The 27,251-nt window shown below is 38.6% G+C and overlaps 1 protein-coding gene across 3 annotated transcripts in view; it reads right to left on the reverse strand.

The window, feature by feature from the left end:
- The window catches only part of LPGAT1 (lysophosphatidylglycerol acyltransferase 1), a 67,148-nt gene that overhangs the window by 31,303 nt on the left and 8,594 nt on the right, over positions 1-27,251 (reverse strand). For all 3 annotated transcript variants that reach the window (XM_037405251.1, XM_037405250.1, XM_037405252.1), the window contains 2 exons: positions 7,178-7,296; positions 1,290-1,385 (listed from right to left, as the gene is read on the reverse strand). In XM_037405251.1, the coding sequence (XP_037261148.1) occupies positions 1,290-1,385; positions 7,178-7,296 (215 nt within the window). The remainder of the gene's footprint in view (positions 1-1,289; positions 1,386-7,177; positions 7,297-27,251) is intronic.

The following is a 27,251-nucleotide window of genomic DNA, read 5'->3' on the forward strand; positions in this document are numbered from 1 at the left end:
AGCCAAGAAATATTTTATTTTCAATTGGTTTATATTTAGACTCATGATGACATTCTATTTGTGACATTGTGTATCTCAGCCACTTTACAAAACGAAAAGCCTTAGTTTTTGCAGCTCAGTAAGGGTTTGATTTTGTAACTGGAATTGCAACATCACATCCAGAAAATTACAATTAACAAGTTCATAGCCACATGTACCTCAGAATGCGTATCTTGTCAATTTTAACTACTGAAATAGACCTGTATTTCACGAAGTGCCAGACCTGTCCTTTTCCATACTTTCACAGTACATAGTTGTTTATCTCTAGAGATCTGTATTTTATTATCTAATTTCACCTGAGGTTTTCTAACCATGCCTCTAGTCTTAGTGAGAAATCTCACTTTAGCTGTGATTAAATATTTCTTTATTTCGTTCTGAGTAAATTAGCTTCTCCTCTGCTGTAGAGTGAAAATTCATTAATTCTCTCTGGCTGCCTATACATTTGAAGTCCAGACAAATAAAAATAAGGATAGGAAAGAAATGTGTATGCTGGATGCTGCAGTTCAAATATCTGGCAGCAGGTTCATGCTCATCACTGTACTTCTAGCGTGCAGTTTCATCAGCAACTACCAAACAACAACAAAAACCCAACACCCCACATTGGAAGAAATAACCTGAGGTTATTTATTTCCTTAACATTTGAGATGCTGAGCTCAACGCATTCTTTCCCAATGCTCAAATAATAATAAACTGGTTCATTTCATGAATTTGTAAAACTGGTTCAAATAACAACTGATTCAAGAATCAGTTAATTACTACTTATGCAAGTCCATCAACACTTTAAACTGGTCTACTACCATGTCACCATCAAAAGGGATGGTCCTGCCTTTCCTTATCTGAAATTTTGACAATCAGAATAATGACCACCCAAACTCATCACACAGCTTCAAGGTCACTAAGGAAAGAAGAGAGATGCCAAGAATGGGCAGTCAGAAGTGAAGTGAGAGAAAGGACTGCCCATGTACTTCACTTGTATCAGTCTCTCATAAAAGGCTCCCAACATAATTGGGTTCCATAAACATTTGTATCTAGGCAAATAATAAAATAAGCTTGGAAAAAAGCAGTTTCACAACAAAGCTCTAAAAATAAGCTTGGAAAAAAGCAGTTTCACAACAAAGCTCTACCCAAACATACACATTACAGCATAGTTACTTCATCCTGCAAACCATCCAGGCGGTGGCGAGTCCCATAACACCACAATATTCCAAATATAAGGATAAAGCAAAGCACTACAACATGTTTCCATTTACCTGTCTTATAAAGAAGTCTCCATGGATTAGAGACACAATACCAAAGTTTGTATACTTAAAAATATGATCCATCAGCCACATCATCTGACGGACAACCTGAAAAGTTAAAAAAAAAAAAGTTTAGTAAATACCAAGTGCAGAGAATTATGTATATACTGGTCCCATTCTTGTCACCCTCACAACAGCAATAAAACTAGCAAATAGATGAAATAAAGTCCTTTATGCCCCGAAGTATAAAGCAGCACAGGTGCCACACTTCTCCTTCAAGCGTAGGAATAAATAGCTGTCTTTTTGTAATATAATATATGGTTCTGCACTATTAGCCATATGCTGATTCCCGTGTCTTTTCACACAGGTAGCATAATGCTTCTTATTGACATATCACCACAATTTTAAGCCAGTTGCAAATGAAAACCATTTTCAACATTCATTAAAGTACACAAGACAACAGAGGTCTGTATTTGAAATCTCCAACTGTTTTACGTCTCCTTACATTTTTTTGCACTTGGTGATTTTGGGGATGAGATCATGTTGTTCTCGTGCTACTAATGTGCACATGCTCCATACATGCTCATTCTATCTATGAACAGCAGTGTTCACTGAGACCTATGCACAGCCCACATGCCGTTACTAATTTCTTTCATAGCAGAGCAGCCACGTGCATCCCTGAGTGTTTCATTAAATCATGCTCCTTGGCCCAGCCCAGACGCAAGGTAAGAAGGCAAAAAATAGAGGTTGAGCCATTAGATTCACTTTGACCATCACTTCTTACAGGACAGTGAAGGCTGATAACTATACCTGTTTAGTCCATTGAGATTTAAAATGGAAGAATTACTCCAGAAGAGGTAAATAACAGAAGGGAAAAGCTTCTCCCACAAGGTCTTTCCCCTCTATAGGTCCTACATGTAGATTCTGAGAGGGGTAGGAACTGCCTCTCCAGAACTGGAAAAATCCAGTGCCTCTTACATGCTCTCAATCATACACCAGGCTACTTGCCTTTACTCTTCCCTATGTTATAAGGCCACACCAAGAATGATTCACAGTACTCTTCCATTTACCACTGTCAAAAAAGCATACAGAGAACCATGACATCTCTCTGGTAGCCAGATTTATTTTTTTTTAAATCTTTAACACGAACCTTCTGCTTGGCACCTTTCAGTTGTTTAAAATAACATAATTTGAGGCAAAGACAGAAGGAAAGCAGTCTAAGAAATACAGATTTCCTCTAGAAAATACAACGTACTGTTGACGTCTTAGTTGATTACATCTACTGCTAAAGTGTACTCTATGCTTCTCTCCAAACACCAGAGGCTTGCACAGTAACTGAAATACTCAGAATCCTTGTCCATGCCTTCAATACTACTTCTAACAAAATACAGTGAAAGATGATGGCTTTTACCTGTTCTCACATCTTCATATGTTTATGTGGAATTCACAGAAAGAAGCAGATCATATTTTATGCAAGAATTTATTTTGTAAAAGCAGCTCGATAATTTGCAATTTGTATTTAGAATTGCATGTATTAGTAAATCTTTCTTCCAAAAAAATCTAATTATCTCTTGGAATGCTCCAACTACCTATTCTCCCTTTTGACCACAGAAGCTATAAATGAATCCTTGGTTATATACTTGGGAAAGATAATTGTCACATACCCTGTTTCTGTTACTCATCCTTAAACAACTGTAGCTGGAATATGTTGCAAGAACATACTGGCTAAAAACATTTAAGATCCTTTATTGCCTTAGACACATTACTGGTCTCCCCGCTAAGTCTGGATGTCACATTTAGAAACTAGCTATCCTTGCCTAAGAGCGCATTAAAAGCATCTCAAATTTTGCAGTTTTTTTAATACTAGCGAACTTTCTATTTGAAGATCATGGATAATGCAAGAGCACCCACTTCTAGCATCTCTGAAAGTGGAAAAGGAAAACACATCTGAGAGATAAGGACAGCTCTCAAAGATATGAAAGGTTTTGCTTTGGAAACAAGCATCCGTTTCCTCTGTGACAGGCTAGTATCCTTTCCTGTCTGCCAGTGGATCTCTTGGCAGATGCTACACATACAAACGCACAAAGGCACGCTAGGCATTTGTGAGTGAGAAAAGAAAAATTAGTTCCTAGATATAATTCCCCACTTGAGACTAATACTGGTCAAATGGTTTCTCATACAGCTATCCCTGGGCCTGTGTTAAATAAAAGAGGCTCTTAAAGCAAAAATTCTTCTCTGCAGAGATTCACATTCTTTCCATTTCAGTAAAGTAGAAAGTCTTAGGGAGAGGGAAAAGAAAAAGGTGTGCCCTAAGGACAAGAGTTAAAAAAAGCATCACTGAGAGGTGTTACTGCTCTCCAGGGCACTACAGTATCTTAAGTTCATGCCTACGCATCAGCCCAAAGATGACAGGCTGGTGTAGGGAACCATATCCTTTCATAAAAACACCACCAACATTCCATTGATGATGGCGTAGCCTGCAGCAGTACCTGTATGACTGTCAGCGTTCATCTACTACTTTGGCATTTTGACAATTATTTTTCTATTATATCAAGCAGAAGTTAAACCAACACGATCTATTTTACCAGAGGAGATAAGCAAGCTTAATAATCTGCTTCCCTGGGAAGAAAAGGTTTGTGTCTTTCGAGGAATGAACATTGGTCCCTAGATGTTCTACGTCAGTCCTGGAGGAGGAACACTTGCCCAGGAATGCTAGTGCTTCTCTCCTCCCATACCGCTTTTTATTGTCTTTATTTAGATGACAGTACATTTATTCTGGAAGATCACTGCTCTTCAGAGTCTTAAGTCCATCTCCCCATGTTTTAGGTGACACAGAGCTTCTAACTAGGATCCCTGGACTTGCTCAGTCTTTTTGAGGAGCGATGCAATTGTGTCAAAGATCAGTGCGGCACAGAAGTTATAACTAAGACAAAACATACAGGCAATTTGCTCCAAGTGTGAGCAAACTCCAGAGCTCAGTAATTACAAATCTGCCTATAAGCCTAGGCAGTGGTAAGAAATACAAAGAGAAAATATTTTTATGTATGAATTAATGAATATATACACACACTCTAACACACAATCAAAAAGAAGGAGTTCAAAGAATAGGACACAATTATCTTGTTTGCAATCAGAAGGCAAATGATTAATGGAGATTCACTCTGTTCCACCAAGGGCGGAGCAGAGGACACTGCAAGGTACTGGTGGCAGCTTTTCCATCTAGTCTCCTCAGGAATGCAACAACGTTTATCAGATGAGTCTCTTATCACTTGCATTTCAAGTAGGTTTTAAGCAAAGACATTCAGCAGCATTTTGAGCACGTATTCATAGTTGTTTACAGGTTGAAAGAGTATTTGGATGCTGTTTAAGGTTCTTTTTGGTTCATCCTTCCTGCTTAAATCCAGAATGTAGAAAAAGCTTTTTAACACTTTTATAAAAAAAAAATAAATCTAGGTGTCTCCTATTCACAGGCCCACTTTCATTTCACTCTACACAGATTTCATAACAAAGCAACCTGAATAGACTGACTTTCATCTTTCAAGCACCTCTAACTTAACAATGAAACCTGGGAATGCATGTCTTGAAACTCGCACTCAAACACCTGCAAGCTCTACCTTTTTGTCTCCACTGCACTCCTTCCTGGCACTGCTTTCTGCTCTAAATCAAAAACATTGCCACATTTATCCGTTCTAATCCAGTCAGAAAGCAGCAATAGCAGCATTTTAACCTATTTCTCTTTTTAAACACATAACCTTTGATGTTTATGAGATCTCAACTAAGTTACTTAGTTTCTTTTAACACTTACTTACACAAACAAATTGGAACTATTTCCTGAACTATATAAAAAGTGTAATTAGGTCACTTCTGATTCACCTGAAACCCTGCTCTGCGTGGCTTGCCTTAGGTAACATGTACTAGTCAAAACAATACCAGTCCAGTCCTTTCATAAAAATCAGAACTTCTACCAAGTTCCACTTCCCTAATAAGAGATTGTGTTTTTCCTATTCACATAAGTGAACCTGAAAGACAACAAATGTCTTAACACATGTGTTTGAGTTTATAGCTTAGTGAGATTAAGTTTGCTTAAAACAGATAGGCTATACTATCGTTTGTATGTAAGAATTTATAAAATACTAGAAAAAAAAAAAATACCATCACAGCTCCTGACATGGCCCTTAGGAAATATTGTCAAGTTGCAAATACATTTCAATTATTCTACCTCACTACACAGAAAAATATAGAACTTCAAATCAAACACTTCCAATGTCTTAAATCAGCATTCTTTAAAAAGCAGCATTAACCAGTAAGCGCTTGCAGATTACTCCTGTTTTCAGTCTGTACTGGCTTGCAAAAGCAAGCAGGAGAAATTTTGGACTGGCACAGGAAGGTGGTCTTCCTAGTTCTGCCTAGTTCTTCCAGAGGCCACCTTTGGTAAACTGTTTTACTACTTTGTATGCCCTTCTGTGTGAACTGGAAGCAAGCCTTTCACCTACATCACCATCTACATTCACTGAAACTTACTCTGTCTTGACTGGAACTTTCTAGCTATGGAGTCAAACAGCATAAATACAGCTTAGTATACACCATGACATAGATGAGTCAAGGAAGCTCTATGGTATTTAAAACACCTGAGACATCAATATTTAAGATTATATGCAATACATATCCACAGAACCATGCCCTCACAGTCATATCTTTATCACAAGATTGTCCTATGCATAATTTTGATGAAGGGAATTAAAGAGTGTTTATTCTGTCATTCTGCTCGTTGGGGTACAGTACAGAATACCATATATATCCGACCTCCTCAATTCTAAAAGAAATAAAAGCAATTAGAAGTACTTTTAAAATGAAGTCTTCTTTAGGCTACAGTAGAAAGAAAAATCAGTCTTTGCTCAATCTTGAGTGCCATTTTCTTTTTTTTTTTTTTAGGTTTTTTATTTTTTTAAATCAGCTCTGCTGTCATAAGTAAGATCTGGGAAAATTCCTCAAAAATGTTAAAACACTGGTAGAGATACAGTGTATCCACAACCTATGTTAATATATATTAAGAAAACCAGTGCCAGTTACAAGTTGTGCAGATGCAACAAAAAGCAGTTGGTTTTCCTTGTTTCTTCACCATGTTGTTGCAGAAAAGACAACAACTCTAAGGCAAATACAGCTGATGCACTTTTTCACCTTGCCAGCTATGTTTCCCACCCTTTGTAACCTAATCATACATATCCCTTTCCTCCTGACTGGCACATAAATTTAATCTCCTGTTTAGATCCCATACTCTAGTTTCCAGCACTACACTCTCTAGACGTGAATTTTCTGAACAGTAACGTGCAAAAAAACCCTGACATTAGTTGCACCTCTCACCGAGAAATGCTTAAGAGTTTCTGAAATAAGAATTCAAGCAATTTTGACCTTAACTAGTCTTAGCTTAGCTTGGACATGCCCTCATAGGGAAATCACTTCCAGTTTCAAAATACCATGCATAACTTGCTTCTAACTCAAGAGAAAAATTCCATGCTAGAATAAAGTCGTAACCAAGAAGCTAGATCTGTGCTGGTCTGAACAAAGCTGGCCTGAGTTGCATATGGGCATGAGGTGAAAGGAGAAAGTCAAGTAAACTGCAAAGAGATCTGCTTCCCTCTGTGTTAAGCTAGACTGAATGCACACTGACTCACCTCATATTAGACCCTCAAAGGCAACATTTATGGTCTAAAACATTCTCCAAGTTACGGGCTGTCACATTAAACCAAATCTAAAGAAAAAGCTTCTCATTCAGGACTCTGAGACTATTTGGTGGATTAACACACAGAAGTCAGTCACCAGTACCGCACACAGATTGCAAGCACACCCACGGTAACAGATCACATACGCAAAACCTATCCCACTCCCCAGTTGTAGCCTACCGTGCCTTTATCCTGAAGGCACATCATCAGAGTGCAGACGTCACCTGTTGCTTGATGGTTCACCAGTACCATGGCTTCATCTTCTGATACTGCTTTAACATCATCACCCCATTCCACTACTATTAAAAAAAAAAAAAAAATAAATAAATTTTACAGTGACCAAATGGAAATTCTACTATCAACAAAAGAAAAAACCCAAAGACCCCACACCCAGACAATTATAATAAAGAAACCTACATGCTACATGTCAATTTAAATTGTCACACAGCATAAGATAGGAATATTAGCAAGACCATTTTTCCAAGCAGAGGGTATTCAGCTTAGTTTTAAATCACATGCACAGAATAAGAACAAAACAAAAATACTCTACCAGAACATATGCACAGAGATCAATCTTCTTGTGTCATTACACCATTCTATATTTAGGGTCTCAAAATTACATAAGCTTTTGACCCAGCTTTCAAATTCAACTGTCTCAACTCATCATATTTAAAAAAACAAAAACAAACGTGATGTCAATTTTATTTTTACACTTAGCAAGTTTGTTTCCTTTCTACACTTACTATTATTAAGCTACTCCAGTAAAACCGAAACAAAACATCTGTAGTTGGATCATTAGATTAAAACGCTACATTAAAGAAACCCAGTAATTCAAATCTAAACAAGTTAGCAATAGGCAAGATAGTGGGTTCAGAAACTGCTGCTCAGATGACAGAAACTATTAGTCACTGTTTTGTAGACCAGAGACTCCAGAGGCAAGAATGATGTCAGTAGGAAGCTACAGCTGTTGATCATCTAACATTCACACTGACTAGCAAAAACATGATGAGGTAAGGAAAAAAAATAAAAATTTGCTAGTTCCACCTTCACAAAATAACTAAGTAGAGAAAATGAAGGCTGCCTCCCAAAGAAGAACACAGGATGGAAAACTAGAAAAAGTCAGTCATAAATTAAAAACCAGAATATGCCTGATGCTGTTATTGGGGCAAAGAGACAAGCAAGTAGAGTCTGGCCCTCTTCAATAAGAAGGATGGCTACTGCAGTGCAGGGGAAAGGGAAAGGATGGGCAGGCAGAGTAGCTCTGTGAAGTTCAAAAGGAAAAGTACAATGCATTGCCCATGCACGTAGGGCATCATTATTTTTCTGTTTGTTCAGTATTTCTTACCAGCTAATATTTTCATTTCTGACACGAAAGGAAATACTTCACCTCCACTGCTGAATCTTTAGTACGGTTATTAACAGGTCCCCAGGCAGTGAACGACTCCCATCACAGGATAATTAATTAATTTACTATCTGTCTTTTAAGCAGTGGTTTAACCAATACAAAAGCAGTAGGCTACACACCAAAGAAAAGAAGCAATAATCCATGCATAGCTCCCCTGTTCTTGCAGAAATCCAATTAGCATCACACCTTTGAAAGCTGCCACTTCCATTATTTTGTAATTGCTCCTGACTTAGTACTGAATTGAGACTTGAACACCCCATAAAAAAATAAAACGCTGTATTTGGTTACAAGTACATAGAATCAGGCTAGACATATGAAGGCAGGAGGACTATTCATTCCATAATGTCCAATCTCCTTTCCTTTCCCCAGGCAAGCTAAGCACAGATCCTTTCTTATTTTTCTCAACATGAACTTGGAAGATCCCCCTTATCCCTCCTCCTCGATTACAATCCAATTCCCTCCCATGTCCTCCCTAACTCCCTGGAAGTTGGAAAATGCCTGGTCATGGCAGTCATAGTTGACCGTGCACCCTCCTTAACAAGTTTTTAACATATCTACCTATGTCAGCACCCCACAAGGCAAGAAACTAAGATGAAACCAGAATTGTTTTAAAGGGAAATGAACCAACCGCCTACTGATTTTGAAACTGTTACTTCAGTGTCTTTATTAAGCAGCCAATATACAATAGTTTTACTGAACTGTGGCTTTCCAAAAGTAATAAAAACTAAGTACTGAATACATTAAGCATCTGCAAAATAAGTTCTCTCACAAGTATCTAACTATTTCCAAATACAATTATTTGTAGATCACTCAGAGGGAAAAAAAGGGATTACTTTACTATAGATACTTCCCTGGGATGTATCAATTTCTACTAGTATTTATTTCTACTGTAGAGCAGTTTAAAAAGAAACTATTTTTAATCTTCAAAAGTGTTTCACAGATCCAGCTTTCTGAATGATTGAAATAAAGGTCACGACTGAAAAAATGTAGACCATGAGAAGCAGCACGCAATTGAAAAGAACTAAAGAGAAGAACTTATGAAGCTTAATTTGCTATAAAAAAGTACATTTTTAGCATACTAGGTGAAGACTAATGCCTGACTTTGAAACTTTCAGATAGGCCCCAGTCAAAGAAAAGCAGGGGAAAAAAAGCTTCTGCTGCTACCTAGAGTATTTTAGAGTATTTTACACACATACTTTTGTTAAAACAAGAGGGTAAAAGCACACAGCCTGCTTACAAGGCACTAACAAGTTTCAGCTGAGTAGTAGCAAAAAGGCAGGCTCTGTTATCCCACCCCAAATGCAAGGTAACAAAAAAAAGAAAAAAAAAGGTTTGATTTAATTCTTTAAATTTACTTATTCTATTCATTTTATCTAGCAACTGGCCAGGCTAACAGCTCAACTTCCACAGCTCAGCTGACAGGCAGTAAGTTATTAAATCACAGTGATTCAGCTGGACATCCTCTAGTTTCTTTTCCCTCTGTCATTTCTCCTCAGGCAATCGGGCTGTCTCTTGTGCTTAGTAACACTTTATAGTCAATTGATTGACCTGATTATCAAGGAGAAAAGAATCAGTTTGTGCAAGTCCTTCACAGAGCATTTCTGGATCAGAAACACAACAGCAAACCACAAAAGTGCAGAAAAACCACTGCCATTACCACAACTGTTTAAAGAAGAAAAGAAACCCCTTAAATACCTAGAATTTTAAGTTCACAGTGTCCCTTTAAACTCTGTGGAGGGAATAAATGTCTTCGATTTTCTCACCACACAAATTTTCAAATGGAGCACCTTTTGCTTTAAGAAATACTTGTGCTATTACATTCCTCCACTGCAGTTGGAAACATTCAAATCAAGACCTCAGCTGCATGGCAACAGAACCAGGAACACTGCTTTGCTCCACTGTAACAAGACAAAAAACAGTTCAAAGACAAATATTTGTCACTCGGGGCCTGAAAACCAGCAAACATTCCTCCATGGCCTCCTTCTACGGCCAGGGCATGTTTTATCAGGATATTGGTTCTATGTCTACAGCCTCGCAATAGTTAAGATTTCTGCAAATGCAGTTTAACATAGTGAAATAACGTGAAGGAAGGAAAGAGAGGAAATCAGTATAACATGGCGATTTGAAATCATGGTAAACCCAGTACCAAGAAAAATCTGGTAATCCGGGTTAGTAACGACATCTTTTACCCACAAGATAGAGACAGAAGTGGCTTAGCTGTTAGAGATACTTCATTTGTACTTAGTGTTGTAAGCAAAGGGCTTCTCCAGGAGAGGATGAAGTCAAGTTTACTTGCAATTGCATGTGCCGTAAGACAAAAAGATTTTTCTTTCACTTATAAAAGTCATCCAAGATGTACACACATCTCTAAAACATCAAGAAAGTATTTCATATAATGAGCTGCAAACTGAGTTTTTATGAGCTAATCCTTGCAGGGCTTAAAGAAGAAGCAGCAGCAATAAAAGAGGTTTTTTTCCACATTTTTGCTCAACTATTACACATCTAAATGTAGCTATTGAGAGCTCTTAGAACACTTGGCTGCTTTGTAATCATGTCCTTAACATAGCTGTGTGCATGTAAGTGATGCTATGAATAAATATTCAAGCGCTTTAATTGCAGTGTGTCATTAGACTGGGCAAATGACTACTCTGTTAACTCCCAATTTAGTAGATTTTACACTTTTGAATATACCTGGCAAGAACGGTGGTCTAGTATTCTGCACAGTTGCCTAGCAATTAATACGAGCTACTTCATTTTGCACACTGCATTTTAAAACTTAAAAAATGTTTGACATTTTTGACTGTCTCTTATTCACTATAGTTAACAGTTTAACTCCAGTGTGTGCTGTAAGAATTGGCATAAATTTTATTGGTATCTTAACAACATAAGGTCTAATGAATACCTGGGGTTATTGTTTCAAAACATATTGAGTTTTAACTTCGTATTTCTCAGCTGGGGGTTGATGACGACACACCTCCTGCCAGAAATTTCTACAGCGATTAGGAAATGGGCAGTGAAGGAACCAGATGCAATTCCTATAGTAGCATTATCTAAATCTAAAAGCTACAGTATTAATCCCATAAACAAAAAACATGAAAAGACTGTTGCTTTATGGCAAGGTCAGGGAATTTTAAGTGTTCTAACCACAATTATTAAACCCCCCAAGCTCATAAAACAGCTAGATAAATCACCTGAAAGTTATGATATACGTAAACATATAATTGATTTGAATATCCAATTTTCCCTTTAGATTTGAGTCTACAAACAATATTCATCACTTCCTCTAGAAACTGGAGAAGAACTTTTACTCCAAAACATTCACCCACTTAGTTCATTTTTCTTCTCATCTTCTCATCACTTGCCTCCATGAGGCAAGGCTTCAAGAAAATCTTTTCCAAGAAGTTGCAGGTTGGTAACACTTGGAACTGAACGGTACCACCTTCCGTCAATGACTTGGAAACTTTCAGTAACAGAAAGTGCATTATTAATGGACAGATCTCTTTGCTTTCTCAAAAGCCACCCTTCTTTCTAAAAGAAGGAACGTTATTATTAGGTATTCAAACAGTGACTGTAACTCATGACAACCAGGTTTCTACGTTTTAAACGTTCCTCCTCATACTCAAGCATTTGTGTTTGGCAAGTTGCAACCCTGCTTTACTGTTATTCACAAGTGGCTCATCAAAGTATGTTTTAGCTAGAGTAGCTATGTGCAGTTGTTAAACTCATTTGTCTCTCCTTTATAGATGGGATTCTTTGATAGCTGGCAATAAGAAATCCCAGAAGTGATGCCAAAGGTTAAGTATTACTTCACACATCTAGACCACATTAAATAAAAAAATAATAATAAAAAAAGACGACAGACAGGCTAAAGGTGTTTTTAGTCCTTAACAAAAAGGTTAAAGGTTGGCTACAGTGAAAAAAAGGAAAACAAACAACGGACTAAGCAAATCAGCAGCTAGTTTTTTTTACATTTATTAAGCATGTACTTTAGGGTTATAAGATGCTTAAAATCACCTATATAAAATCAGACACATACTACTGGAGAGAGAAAAACAGCTCTTCCTATCCCACCCGTTCCTTCCGAAATTCATACTGCCGAGGAAACCTGCATGTATTGTCTCTAGGTACACAGAAGACATACAGGTGATCAATAAAAGTACAATCCAGGAAAGGAGGGAAAGAACATTCAGACAACATATCTCATTAAACACAGCTTCACTTAATGCACTTAATGTGTTATCTTTCTTTTCCTATTAAATAATGTACCTTAATAACAAAAGTATTTTTAATTTCCATGCTATTACAATATGCACAACTTAAGGTTGTGGATATACAGTTTCAAACAAGAATTTGATACCAAAAAAGTATCTTTTACAGCCAGCTTGATTCAGACTTTTATGATGATAAACTGACCTGCACTGAAAATTTTTTCCTTTTACCTGCATCAAGAGAAATGCTTGTCATAGAGAAGTCAGAGAAGCAGCAGCAGCTGGGGAAAAGAAGCCTGCAAATAAAGGAAATTGTTCCTACAGTACATGTTACTAAACCAGGGCTGGGTTCAAGATGTCCCCATCACCACCTCCATTTTTCTGTGACAAATCACTTTGCACACCTCTACATTTCATTGTAGGAAACAATGCACATTTTCTTTTGCTTTCAGTTCCATTCCTCTTAGCTTCCACCCTCTCTTTCTGCAGTGTACAGTGTACAGATCTGCTTTGTGGAGAAGAGGACTTCAGAAGTCACAATATTTATGCCCTAAAGTCAACCCACACTCTTACTTCCATTAAATGACAAATAAGAGGTGTTAAAAGCAGGAGACAATTACAACAAAGATGCTCCGGCTCTTTCATCTTTCTAACCAACCCAAGAACCACATCTTTCTTAAAGGACAGCGGTTCCTTTTGGAAATAGGCCCTAGCAATGACTGCTTTTGAAGATTGACTTAATTTTCCTGGAGTGCATGTTCAAGACCTCATGGGTACAGTTTGCTTGAGTTCTATAATTCCCTGGCACAAGAGATGATGCTTGTGGCTGAAAAAAGGGCTCCTTTTACCCATATGTGACTGAGAATCAATAAAAGTGAAACCTTAGCTCACCCTCAGTGAAGTGAACTTCTTCCACTGACTTTGGTGCAGGCAACATCACTTGAAGAGCCTCACCTCTTTACAATCACACTAGACGAGCAGTTTATATGGTAAGAAAAATTTTAAAGTTAACAAATTCTGTCAGGATACACAAGCTATGCTCCTACAGATATTTAAGGAATAGTTCTAATGTATTTTAAGTCTTACAACAACACATCTTTCACTGGACATAGGCTCCATATTTCGCTGGAGGTCTCCAACAGCTATTTTATGCCATTCCCACAACACTGCTTAAATTGCAGAGGCACCAACGTCCCACAGCTTGTAATTCTGATCATCCAAACTGGAACCCCAGTTGCATATGGTGGTTACTGCTTTCAAGGAGTGGTACAAGAGACCCCGTGTTCGTAGCCACACAGGCATATGTGGACCGTGAAACATGAAGATTGTGATTGATGTCAGCTTTCATGACTGTGCTGGTAATAAACTGTAGCAGCCGAGAAGTAACTCCACTGTGTTTTGCTGCTTCTATTAGAAAAGCAACTGCAAGACTGAAGAATGGGATGAAGTGCTGAAATCCTTTTGAAGTACCTCAAGCTCATGAGTCAGACCACTTGCAGAAGGAGCAAGCTGTACAGCACATTCCTCCTTGGTGACAGATAAAATACATTAACTACCCAGAGGAACATCAATGCATTCATGAAATAATATCCTAATGCTCTAATACCTTACATACTACAGATGTTATAATCGCCAGAAAAAAAAAAGTTTGTTTGAAGCCTAGAAAAAGGAAAAGCAAAACAATGGGGCAGTCTTGCGGTTTTTTTCCCACAATGAAAGAAGACTTTTTTATATTTTTAACACACTTAGAAACACCAGAACAACATGTAAAGCTTAAGGGATACTAAAAATCAAATAGTCAGGCCTGAAAGTTAAAAACAACTCTAAGTTTCCAAGTACGCACAAAAAATTACCTAGTTAGAAGCACACTGTCATCAAAGTCCTCAAAAGACAGAAGAATCTGAACCAATGGTAAGTGTACTTCAGATTAACTGCTATCACTTCAGCTCATATTTAAAGTTGATACTCAGTACCATTTTGGTCATTCTTAGTTACACAGCGGAAGGAAACACTCTCAATCTATGTATAAATATGTTTATTTCCAATATCAAATAAAGACAAAGTTTACAGGACTATCTTTGAGATTATCATAACCCCCAAAAAGGTATATAAGCTAAAGATGGCCTTTTTCTGGTTAAAAAGCTTCTAATGACCAAAAAGATGAAACACCATAAGTGACAGAGGGAAAGAAACATATTTCTGTAAAACAAGCATCGAAGAGACTCTCAATAGAAGGCTCTCAGGCAAGTTGTTACACAGAGCAGAGACAAGATTTACAGTTTACTAAGATCGTGCAATTTTCCATGGCAAGAAACCCCCTATGACAACCTGCAGGGCCACAAGACCACTTGTATGAAAAAATGTCCAATGAAAATTTGGTCCACAGATCTGCTCCCTAGACAGACACTATGGATTTGAAAATTTTAAGGAGAACCACCAAGACATACAAGGTTTTTTTACTAGTTTACACTTTCTGATACTCAAACTCAGGGTCAGCGACAATGATGGAAACACCACAGTCAATCCCCCAACACAAAGAGGTCCAGCACTTGCCCAAAGAGACCCTTTTTGTCAGACAAGGCCGGGAGCCCTACATTTCAGTCTCTTTACCTACAAGGATAATTTTTACAAGTGAGAAAAGATTCTCACCACTCAAGCACATGACTTTATATACTAAATCCACAGAACACTTCAATTTTTTTTTTAAATGCAAGAGCCAAACTCTTGCAGTTTCACCCCTAACAGTGATGTTTACTCTTAACAAGGTAGTCCAAATTAAAATTTGCTAAGTTGATACCACAGTCTTAAAAGTCCTATTCATTATACTGCATATATTGAAACTACTGTATTATCAGTATGGTTACAATGCAAATACAGTTTTTCTTTGAGCTTAGGATGTATCTGTAAGACTGCTTTATGGAAAACAGACTGGCTTTTCTAGAATTAGAAAGGTTACTTTGAAAACAGGGAAATTTCAGAATACAAAACCATTACAATTCAAGCACATTTCTCTTTGTAAAAGATTAAGTTCCAGAGAAGAGCAGCGAGAGGAGGAGTGTTTTTCTCTGATTAAAAAACATACCAGTGCAGCTGGGTAACTAAAAAATGCTACCAATACAGAGCTGGCTATTATTGTTACCCTTATCACTCTTTCAAGCCAAGGACAGTTGGCTGCAGCTCTGTATTTTTGATAACTTGAACCCAGCAGGTTACTACAGTACTTTACCCATACTCATCTGCCCCATCACTACTGCTGTGCAACTAACCATACAGGAACAAAGTTGACAAGCAGGGTCTGACACATCAAAATACCAACAGACAGGAACAATTCAATAAAAGGGCCATGGTGTTTTTGTTTTTATTTTCCCTTTAAAAACTACAGGTCTCTTTAAAAAAAAATTCCATCTGCTGCATGAGATGGAGAACTTGTTCCCTCCTGGATTCAAGTCAGAACAAGTCACAGGTAGGCTTTCCCTCTATATACCTATATCTGAAAAGAATGAGAAATCAAACAAGAAGAAAGCAGAAGATTCCTTTAGAGCACACAAAAAGGAGTGAGTAAGCTAGTCTGCAATTCAGTATTGTCAACAGTGGGACTTGAGCTTTAAGAAGGAAAGCTGCAGGAGAGAAAATCACCACTTCCAGCAGCACAAAGCCCTGCTGGAGTCCAGTCACTAGGGTTGTACCCTGGGGTCAATACTGATGAGACCAGTACTGTTTAACATCCTCATTAGCAGCCTGAATGATAGGACAGAGTGTACCCCCTCTACAAGTTTGCAGCAAGCTTGCAGGCAACACAGAACCAGGAGGAGTGGTCGATATGCCAGATGGTCATCCTGCCATTCAGAGGGATGCAGACAGGCTCGAGGAATGAGCCAAGAGGAAACTCAGGGAGTTCAGCAAGGGGAAGTGCTGAGCCCCACACCTAGGGAGAGGCTTTGCAGAAAAGGCCCGGGAGTCCTGGTGGACAAGCTGACCACAAGCCAGAAATGCATCCTCATGGTAGGGCAAACAGTATCCTGGCCTGCATTAGGAAAAGCAGGTGGCCCCTCTCCTCTGCTCAGCACTGAGGTGGCTACATCTGGAGCACCAGGTCCAGTTCTGGGCTCCCCAGTACAATGTAACATGCAGACTTACTGGAGTGAGTCCAACAAAGGGTCACTGAGATGATTAGGGGACCGCGGAATCTTTCAAATGAGAAGAGGCTAAGAAAGCTGGGACTGTTCAGCCTGAAGAAGAAAAGACTTCAGGGGGGGAAATCTTACCCATGTGTAAGTACCTGACAAAGATGCAGGGAAAGAAGTACAGACTTAGCCAGACTCTTTCCTGCAGTACCCAGTGACAGGCTAAGAGGCAACAGGCACAAATTGAATTAACAGCATATCCCACTTCAATACAAGGGAAAAAAGAAGAAAAAATGTTTACCCTAAGAGTGGTTAAAGACTGGCACAGCTTGCACAGTGAGGTTGTGAAAGTGTCCATCCTTGGGGCTGTTCAAAACCTGTCCGGACGTGCACCTGCGGGCAACCTGTTCTATTTGACCTTGCTTTGAGCAGGGGGTTCGACTATATGATCCTCAGAGGTCCCTTCCAACCTAAACAATTCTGAGATTCTGTGATCGACAGCCTGACACCAGGAGGAAAACCACAATGCTAACATAATTCTTTCTTAGTGGATACCCTCAACTACAACAAAACCTACAATTTCACCCTGCGGCATGAAAAGCAGCAGCCTTTACAAGGCACATGTTGCAAATACAAACCGGCAAGTTTTTTCTGTCTTACTGCTGCAGAACTGCTGCAAAGACATAAATTTGAAGGATAGTTCAAACCTTAATAAGGAAAAAGCAGAGTATGATTCACCTGGGATCATCAGACTCAGGCAAAAAAGTAGGACAAGCAAGCAACAACCACAACAGTGATGCATTTTAGCCAGAATAAGCCACTGGGTTCACTGCTGTAAAATCTCGAGATCTTCATCCAAAAGGTAGAGATCTTCAGATCTTAATTTATACCTTTATCTGTATTTTTAGCTATATTATGAAATGCTATGGCAAATTAAACTAGTCTATTAAGACTGTTTTATCTGCAAGTCAAACATGAGGCGTGCATGCAGCTACATTGAAATTGAGCTACTTTTAGTTACTCAAACACCAAGACATTCATATTATTATTTAACAGTCAGATACAGCTACTGACATCTACTTAAATAGAAAATTTAAAGCTTAGAGTAATAAGAAATAAACAAAAAACCTTCCAACATATAAAGTGGGAATGCCTCAATTATTTCTCCTACTATCTTTATCTAAGGTATTTCTTGGTTTTCCTATTTTGAGCAAGTTGCTCTAATACTTGAGAAGCCAATGAAAGCCACTGCAACATTGTGAGGACATCTGTGCTGGTGGGGAAAAAAAAAAAAAAACCAAAAAAAAACCAGGAGGAGGGGTATGGGGTGGGTGGGCAAGCCAGCACAATCAGACCTATCAGAAGAAGATGGGATGATGGGGCAGCAAGCACCAGTTGGACTAGAATGAATCCTTAGGGAACTGTGGTCTGCTATGCTGGAAGACCTGCTGGGCAAGTCCAGTTGGCCCAATGTGCAAAGCATAACCAGCACGAGTCACCTAAGTTACCTTTGAAATTGCTATGAATTCCTTTTTAAAAACAAAACTTGTTAGTGGTCTTTTGAGCATAGCAAGCATAGAGTTTTGTCCTTTAAAAGAACATTAGAACACGTTAAAAACATGCAACCCCCTACTCTTCACCTTTTCCCTGCAAGTACAAGAGAAAGATAAATGTCCTTGCTATAAAAATTTTGTAGCCATGTGCCACAGACACTACAGAACCACTATTTAGTCAGGGACAGGGTGACAGTTTGATTTTTAGTAGGCATTGGATTTGTTTGGGGAAAACAAAGTAAAGAAAATATTTTCTCCCTAAGAGAGCATCCTGAAAGCACACCCTCTGTCCGCCACAGATCAAGTACTGCACCGTAACAATAACCTGAGCTGTCTTTGCAGAGTCAACTGCCTAGGCAGCAGAATTTACCCAGGGGCAGTATTACAAGCTACAATACTATTACTACAGTTTCCTTTTGAGTCACTGGCAATGGTATGCATTACTAATTTGATCCTGTTGCTTGTCTTTCCAGATGTGAAGTTCCCCATCATGCCAGAGTCATTCATAAGGTACTTCACTTCCCTCAACTGTTAAGGTGACTGGCTCAAAAAGTACAACCACCACACTTACAGCCTTAAAAAGCTAACAGAGAGGACAAAAGCAGAACTTCCCAGACAGGTTCCAGGGAAGACAGTGCTCAGAGAATACACCCAGGTTCATGGCCCTCAGCAAAAGGATACTTTTCAGATTGTGCAATCAACACCAAAAACCAGTATATCCAAACCAGGCGTGTGAAAAATCCCATTAGGGTAATGGTCTATGCAAAGCAATTATTGCAATAGCAGTCCTGTTCCTCCAGTGAGAGGACTACCTCTTTCAAAGCAGGGGGGAATGACCAAAACCTACTTTGTAGCCTCAGCTGTTAACTCTAAGAATCTTGATGCAAACTAGTTGGCCTACTGCAAGCTGGCTAAAACAAACTACTAATCAACAAGCCACTGTACAGGACCACAGCACTCCTAGTTTCCATTCGGCTGTTTGGCTGCTTATGCAGAGTTGCACACTGCACCACAGGACTTTCTATTAGGAATCAAGCTTTCTTATCCAGACAACAGAAACAGTCTGCACTGTGTAGTCCAGAATAATACCAGTGCTGGGGAAACTTGACAAAGACACCACTGAAAAAAACCCCGCACCAAGACAGATGCAAGACTTCAAATAAATAATTGAGGAAAATCTGTAATTCTGTTTCAAGAAGAAAATTATACACGAACACAGTCTTGATGGCTATAGAGAAATAAAGATAAGAATAATCTGTTACAACAAATAGGTAAGTAGGTGGATGTAACCCACACTAGGTATTTTGCTTTTGCTGTTGAAGTGGACAGATTCGAGTCCTTACTGCTTCTGGACAGCATATATAAGACCTGAAGGAACTTGTTACAAAAAGTATGTTCTGTGATAACAGCTGAACTGCCCAAAATGAACTCCTGATAAAGACTGCACAAAATTTTCGCTGTTATTTAAGAGGGAGCAAGCTCTATTACACAAAATTCTGCAAAAATTGCTGTTTGCCTGGCTCTTAAATTGAATAAATTAAAAAAAATCCAAACATTCCAGCCATACAGAAGATTCTGCTCCTACTTAATCTGAATTTCCAAGTCAAGTCAGTTACAAGTATGGCTTTAAACAGCAAGTAACGGGTGGCATACAGCAATGAACTTGCCCAGGAAGAGATGACCATTTCCTCACCCTTTTAAGATTTATGTATTGCAAGCTTCCTACACCATTTCAAGGAAACTGGAGCATCTAGCAAATTTTCAGATGTTTTTCCCAAAAAACACAACCGCAGAAATAACATGACACATTCAGCACTTACAACAAATATCCCAAGGCCACAGAATAGCAAGCCTCTCTGCGGACAGTAGAAGAATTCAACAGAACTTAGTTATTACCTGCTGCGTAAGGGACTGGAGAGGTTAGCTAGCAATGAAAAGACCTGAGTTGGAAGCCTCATTTCCATTTTTAACTGCAAGTTTTAAGTTACCATACATTTTGGGACCATAAACTTTTCAGAGCACTATATAACAGGCTCTTTCAGGTAAAAGACATGCCGAGTGCAAAAATTTGGCACTGGATTGCATAAAGAGGGAGAGCAACTTCCCATAGGAAGCTGATGAAGCACATTAATCTAGTGCATTTATATTATAGCCAGAGAAATAACTAATCAAGGGTTTTCTGGTACCCATGAATTCTCTGAAGTGCCTTGAGGTTTATCACATATAGGAACCAGAAAACTGTAATAGGGCTGGAAGTGAGCAAGCGTTACTTTCTCTTTAAACAAAACTTGCCTAAAACTCCAAATAAGAGTTTGCATTCATCTCTCCCTACATACCACACCTAATTAAATAGCATGGTGAAAAAGCTTGATAAGCCCCCGAGCATTCAAATACTTCACTCTAGAACTATAGCACCCGGATAGGGCACAGGCAAGGGTTACAGCCAGGAGGGTACATATCAAGAAAAGCTGCCAGAGTGACTACAGGTAAGAACTAAGACTGTAATTTTCAGAAGATGTGCTAGGTTAAAAAACCCCAATGTAATTACACTACCGAGCAAGGCAACCATTTTCCCAGTGTTCAAATCCAGCTAAGCTCAGAAATATATGATTTTTGCATTTTTCCTTTAAATAAGTTGTATTGATTCAAAAAAAATACCAGATCTTCACCAATGTTTCCTCCTAACAGAAGCAAACTGCATGACTTCAATCACTGGCTAAAGGTTCAAGTCAAGAAAACCAGCACCACTATTACTGGAAATCAAGATTCTAAATATGGTAAGACCACCCCTATATCCCAACTCTGGTCACTACCTTCTGCTTACCTAAATCAAGGTCAGTTACCTCTTCACATTTTTTTAGGTTTGGCCCAAGTTACTGCAAAATTCTGTTGATGCTGTCTTGTTATACTGACATTTTTCAGTCCAGCTCATGATACGGTAGAAATGATCACCATGTAAAAGTAGTGCCACGTGTATTTGAAAAACTTTACTTTTAGATGATCTCTGTTAAATGGTCTACATGGGAAAGGCAAAAGGCCATTCTGTGCAATTATTTACCATGTCCCTAGAGTGACCTTTGAACTGAGCAGCTTGTCTGTGCTTAAGGATACCGATCATTTAAACCTCTTCAACTCAGGCAACTCTGGACCAAAAAACCAGAGCTCCTGAGTGCCTGAATGATCATATGAACAGAAATATGTATTCAAACAGTGTATTTTGATACTACAGAAGTAGCATAACCTAAAAATCAATATCCTCAAGCAATAAAACTGGCTACTAATTAAACAGCTGCAGCATTATTCTCTTCCCCCAACACCTCTGCACCATCTTCCAGCTCCAATGGGTTAGCACTGCCATATACCACAAAACAGAACCAAATCATTGGCCATTTTCAAGTTGCAGTGTCCAGGGGAAAACTTAAAAATGAAAGGCATGCAGGCACGCAAAGAATCACAAAATAACTGGATACAGATGCAAGGAAGCAGAAGGACAAACCTTTCAAAAGAAGCCTTAAATGTTTGCACTGTTAGGTTTCAAGGACTTTATTAAATTTCTCACCCATGCTACATACAACAGTCTTCAGGATAAAGAAGTTACACCATGAACAAGAACTGTAAAACATTTCCCTTGGACTTCTAGATACTACGTTCATTATTTTTTCTTTTTTTTTTTTTTTTTTTCAAACGATGGATTTTATAAAGGCCTGGGGGAAAATGATGTTCAGTTACCATAAATTTAATGAAAATAATTTAAACATAAAAAAATAAGAAGCTAATTATGCAGATTAACAGAAAATTTCTCTATTCAGTTTTATGTTTCTGTTTATGCTAGTCCCATTATTAAAATAAGAGGCCACAGTAACTTTGTATCTTGGTTTTGGCCGGGATTGAGTTAATTTTCTTCCTAATAGCTGGTACAGTGCTGTGGTTTTGGATTTAGTATAGGGTAATGTTGATAACACACTGATGTTTTGAGCTGTTGCTAAGTAGTGCTTACTCTAAAATCAAGGACTTTTCAATTTCGCATGCTCTGCCAACAAGGCAGTGCACAAGAAGCTGGGAAGGAGCAGAGCCAGGAAAGCTGCCCAGAAGTAGCCAAAGGGATATTCCATACCACAGAATGTCATGCTCAGTATATAAACTGGAGGGAGTTGGCCAGAAGGCACTGATCGCTGCTTGGGGACTGACGGGACATCAGTCAGCAAGCAGTGAGCAGTTGTATTGCGCATCACTTGCCTTGCTTTGGTTTTACTTTTCTCTCCGTTTTTGTTGTCTCCCTTTTCATTACAATTATTATAGTATTATTATTACAATATTTTCTTTTATTTCAATTATTAAACTGTTCTTTTCTCCACCCATGAGTTTTACCTTTTTTCTGATTCTCCTCCCTATCCCACCAGGCCCAGGGGGGTGGAAGCAAGCAGCTGCATGGTCCTCAGTTGCAAGCTGGGGTTAAACCACAACAGTTTGAAAAGCATGCTGGAAAGCGTATGGTAATAATTCTAGCCAGGAACTTAAGATAGTACTTTTGCTGGTATGACACAACAAATGATTCAAGCCAAAGTATCTTACCACATTTAAATCTGCCCCAGGTTATCCTACACCGATTCAGCAACTCGTTAAGAACTGTGTGGCCACATTTCAGGTTGCCATTAAGAAGTCCATCACCACAAAAATCAGAAACAACACCTTGACGGCACTCTCAGGCTGTCACAAATGAGGTCATCAGCAGAAAAAACCAGCCTCTCTCATTCTGATGTACCTCAAAGTAGCAGCAGAAAGTTTACCGTTCCTAATTTTAAAAAGTGTAGCACCCTGGCATCTGTTACTATTACAAAACAAATAATCCTCTTATACCTGCTGACAACTGCAAAAAATACCTTGGATTTGTGGCTGATAGTCTTACTGGGAGTTTTAGTAGTACTTTTTACTGACATAAAATGGTTGGGCTCAATACAAACAAATTTATCCAAACATTCTGAATGGCTGGCTCCAATATCTACCTTTCATCCTCAGCACACAGACTAACATTCAATGCAACTGTCAATGAAATAACCAGGTGCCAGTTCTGAAATACGCTGCTGCAGTGACAGTAATTGAGGATCCTCTTCCTCTCTCTCTTCTTCCTCCTCAAATTAAAAGAAAAAAATCCACATGTTGATCGAAGAGTTTTCTATATGGTGGGAACAAATGATAAAAATTACAGTAGAGAAATGCTGGGGGAACAAAAAAAAAAAAAGAAAAATAGCAGACAGAGTACTTAATTAAAGTGAGTACTTCACCGCAGAGCAGTGTTTCTGGAGAGCACCCATAAAGGGGTAGAACAACAGACTTGTTGAAGAGACTGTGGAAACAGACTTATCTATTTCAAATACTGCAAGTGTGCCACAAATGCAAGAAGATATTACAAATCTCAACATTCCACTTTACAATTAAATGAGTAATGTGAATACTCCTAAGTCTGTGGGTAGCAATAGGCACTGTAAGCACTTTACATGCAACTTGTCATGATCTGTGGCTACAAGTGCCTTGGCTTACTCATGAAGCACTTGCCGGAAGTATTACAGATTGCTCTTTCCTCAGACAAAAAGAAAACTAGGCAAAAATAAATTTATTCAGGCTACAAAAGTCCAGCAGTCCCACAAAGTAACAGCTTTGGTCAATACACGTCAATCACTGAATACTGCCTATCCAACTAAACCCTTCATACTTTGCACAAAGAAACCCTGCCTCAAAGCAAATCTAGTGAATGACTAGACACTCAGATTTACCACATTGTTTTTGCAAAGTATCAGGAAAGGGTGGTAATGGGACTGAAAAAGGAAGAAGCAGGCCACCTGCTACAGTTCTTCACCACAGCGGCCACCCAAATAACCCTTGGCCCTTCTACAGTGACACATGGCAACATCACTCATGGTTACATGAATTCAGTTCTGCATTTTAGCTTTAAAAGTTTAGTAGGTTATTAAAACATTCTCAAAGAATGTAAGCAATAAAGGGGGGAATAATAAATGCATGCTTTATTATTTTCTCCCTCTGAAATAGATTAAGGACAAAAGTGCTTCTCCAGCCTGTAAAAATCTTGTCAAGCTCCAGAAGCCCAACATAGGCATCAAAGTATCTTTAAACACATCTAAGATAAGAGAATTACCTGCGCAATGGCCTTGCTGATGTCACATTCCCTTCCTACATTACTAGGTTATAAGACCGAAGTATTAGGTGTGATGATACAAACAGAAGAGTCTCAAATACAAAAAAATACTCATCTGTTTGTTTTCATGTAAACCACTAAACGCAAGAGGCTTAACAGACACTTACACTAACTGTACCTGCATCTGAAAGCATTTTTACAAATGTAAACTGAACTTCAGAGGTCTTTCATGTTACATTAGTGTCTACACAGGCTATGGTTATATTTATTTCCAAGTAAAGCTGTTGCTAGGAGGAACAGCAACTGAATTTTATGCCAGTAACAAGCACAGGCAATAAAAACGGATATGAAAGAAGAATGCATTTGGAAAGGAAACTGGCAGATACCAGAGTTGGAGGCTTGCCAGGCCATCTATATCTATTTATGCATATCAAAACAGAGCAGGTTCAGGTACAAAAATCTAGAGGCCACATTTCTAATGTAATGCCTTCACACCTGCTACATGGTGGTACAGAACCCTTCCTGACATATTCTCATGCTGCTTACCATCCATACCATTGCTCTCTTCTAGGTCTCCTGAAATACACTGAAACACACCTTGAGCCTCATGTTTCTGTATCTCCCTGGGTCAGATTCATAGCTGACTTTTTCTCTGCCCTGCTTACAGTAATCTGGGCATCACTGCTCTTTCTCAAGAGTTTCAGTCAGGTTAATGTCCTTCCAGTGCTCATTTTAGGAGGCTACACCAGCTCTTGTTTTTTTACATAGAGTAGAAAGTCTTAAAAACACAGTACTTTAAGCTCTTTTACTACCTTATCCTTTTTCCCAATATTAAGACCAAACAGTTATCTATATATGCCTTTTGGATCTAAAAGGCTATGATAAGCAAGGTGAACTAAACATCATCTAAAGGACAAGATTCTGCTTCATACACTGCCTGCCACTGCCACATTAACATGTTGCTCTAGAAGCAGCAGAGCAAAAAAAAAATGGTTTCCCAAAAACTTGTTGTCTAACCTCCTTCTCCTCGACAGGCAGGACAAGGTACGTCGACACTGTGGCAAACCCAAAACCATTGATGCACTGGCTGGACCTGCAGCAGATGTCAACAAGACATACAATGGCCAAACCTGCCTGCGCTACCCTCAGCTGAGGCACTAACTTGGGTCTCTCTCTCCTCCACTCAGCTGCCAATTTTCACAAAACTCATGAGGAGACCATTATGTCTCAAATCTGAACCATCTGGTCAATCGCAGACAGATTTGCAGGGAAACAAGTCAGAAGTGTGGGAGGGGTGAGAGAAAGAATAGCTGTTAAACAAGTAGCTTAATCCCATCAGGAAACCATGCTTAAAACACTGTCACATTTATCTACATAGTTAATAAAATACCAAAGTCACCAAATTACATTAACATGGTGTTCAATGGCCCACCCTAAAAACACCACACTAAAACATAACTGATTCTTACTTTTAAGAATATGTATTTTTCAGTCAATTCCGTGCCCCCTGCCCTCCTTTCTGGCAAGCAACCACAGACACTACAGACTTCCACAGAAACTGCACAAGCTCGTAACTTTGGGATGATAGAAAACAAATCAAACTAAATTTAAAAGCCTCTGACAAAATCCTCCTTTTTGCCACCAAAAAAAACACATCCACAAGCACTCATGTCATTGTCCTAACGATTCAACTTCCCAGAACCCACGTCCTCCCAAACAGCAGCAGTGCTGGCCCTTGGTCCTAGAACACCACTTCTATTTTTAGTTCTACATAAGCAAGAAGCAGTAATAAAGCTATTAATCTTTCCTTTCCCCTTTACTTAAATTACAAAACCGAGGTGAACCTCTAAGCTAGTTTAAACTATTAAGACACCTTAAACAGGGACAACTCCTTGCCTTTTAGAACTATAACATTTAAACAAGAAGTTTTCAGATTATGTTGTATGACTCAAAAGAAGTAACACTATTAGCACTATCCTGTAAAGTAAATATTTGTGAAAAGACACAATGGAAGTATTTAAGAAAAAACGAACAAACAAAAACTCCAGGCACTGCTGTCTTATTAAATCTTAAATTTTCTACCTTCCAATGACAATAAAACTCCCCTTTCTTTACACAGAGGCAGGAAGATTGCATCTCTTCAACTCTGTTCTGCCCAGGAAACAGAATCACTGAGTTGTCTAATTCAGTTCTGATTCAAGTTCGACTGTGAATGAAATTGTTCTAATTTGATTTTGACTTGAACTAATGAAGCTGCTGACCCTCTTAGAGCCCCTTCTTAATTCTTCTAGAGCTTTAAAACAATGGAGACAAAACCAGCAAACTGGCATCGAACCATGGGTATTTTTTAGCATTATTGTCCTTCCTGTTCTTTACATATTTTGTAACAGAAGGTACAGATGTGGACTGAACCACAACTTTCCCTAAGCTCTCCACCACCATACTAATCTCTTTCCTAAACTGCTACTTTACTTAAATGTTTATTTCTTTGGACTGTTCACCACTCAACAACTTCTCCATTTTGTTGGCTATTCATAGAGCTTACGGACTTCTGAAGTTCTTTACAATTGTCTCCGTAGCTGACAAACTCAAATAGTACGCGTACAAAACTTCAGAGGAACCCCACTGCTAAGCTTTCACCAAAATGAACACTGGCTTCCTAACCCTTTACCAACTGGTTTTCAGTTTATGATAACCCTTTGTTCTCACTCTATGCTTATCTTTCTTCTCTAAAGGAACTTCGCAGAAGGCATTTTTTCAGTCTAACCAACACTAACCAATTAACAAAATAATAAGAAAAGGTGAAGAAGTCT

The sequence above is a fragment of the Falco rusticolus genome, chromosome 12 (genome assembly GCF_015220075.1).
Source record: "Falco rusticolus isolate bFalRus1 chromosome 12, bFalRus1.pri, whole genome shotgun sequence".
NCBI lineage: Eukaryota > Metazoa > Chordata > Aves > Falconiformes > Falconidae > Falco > Falco rusticolus.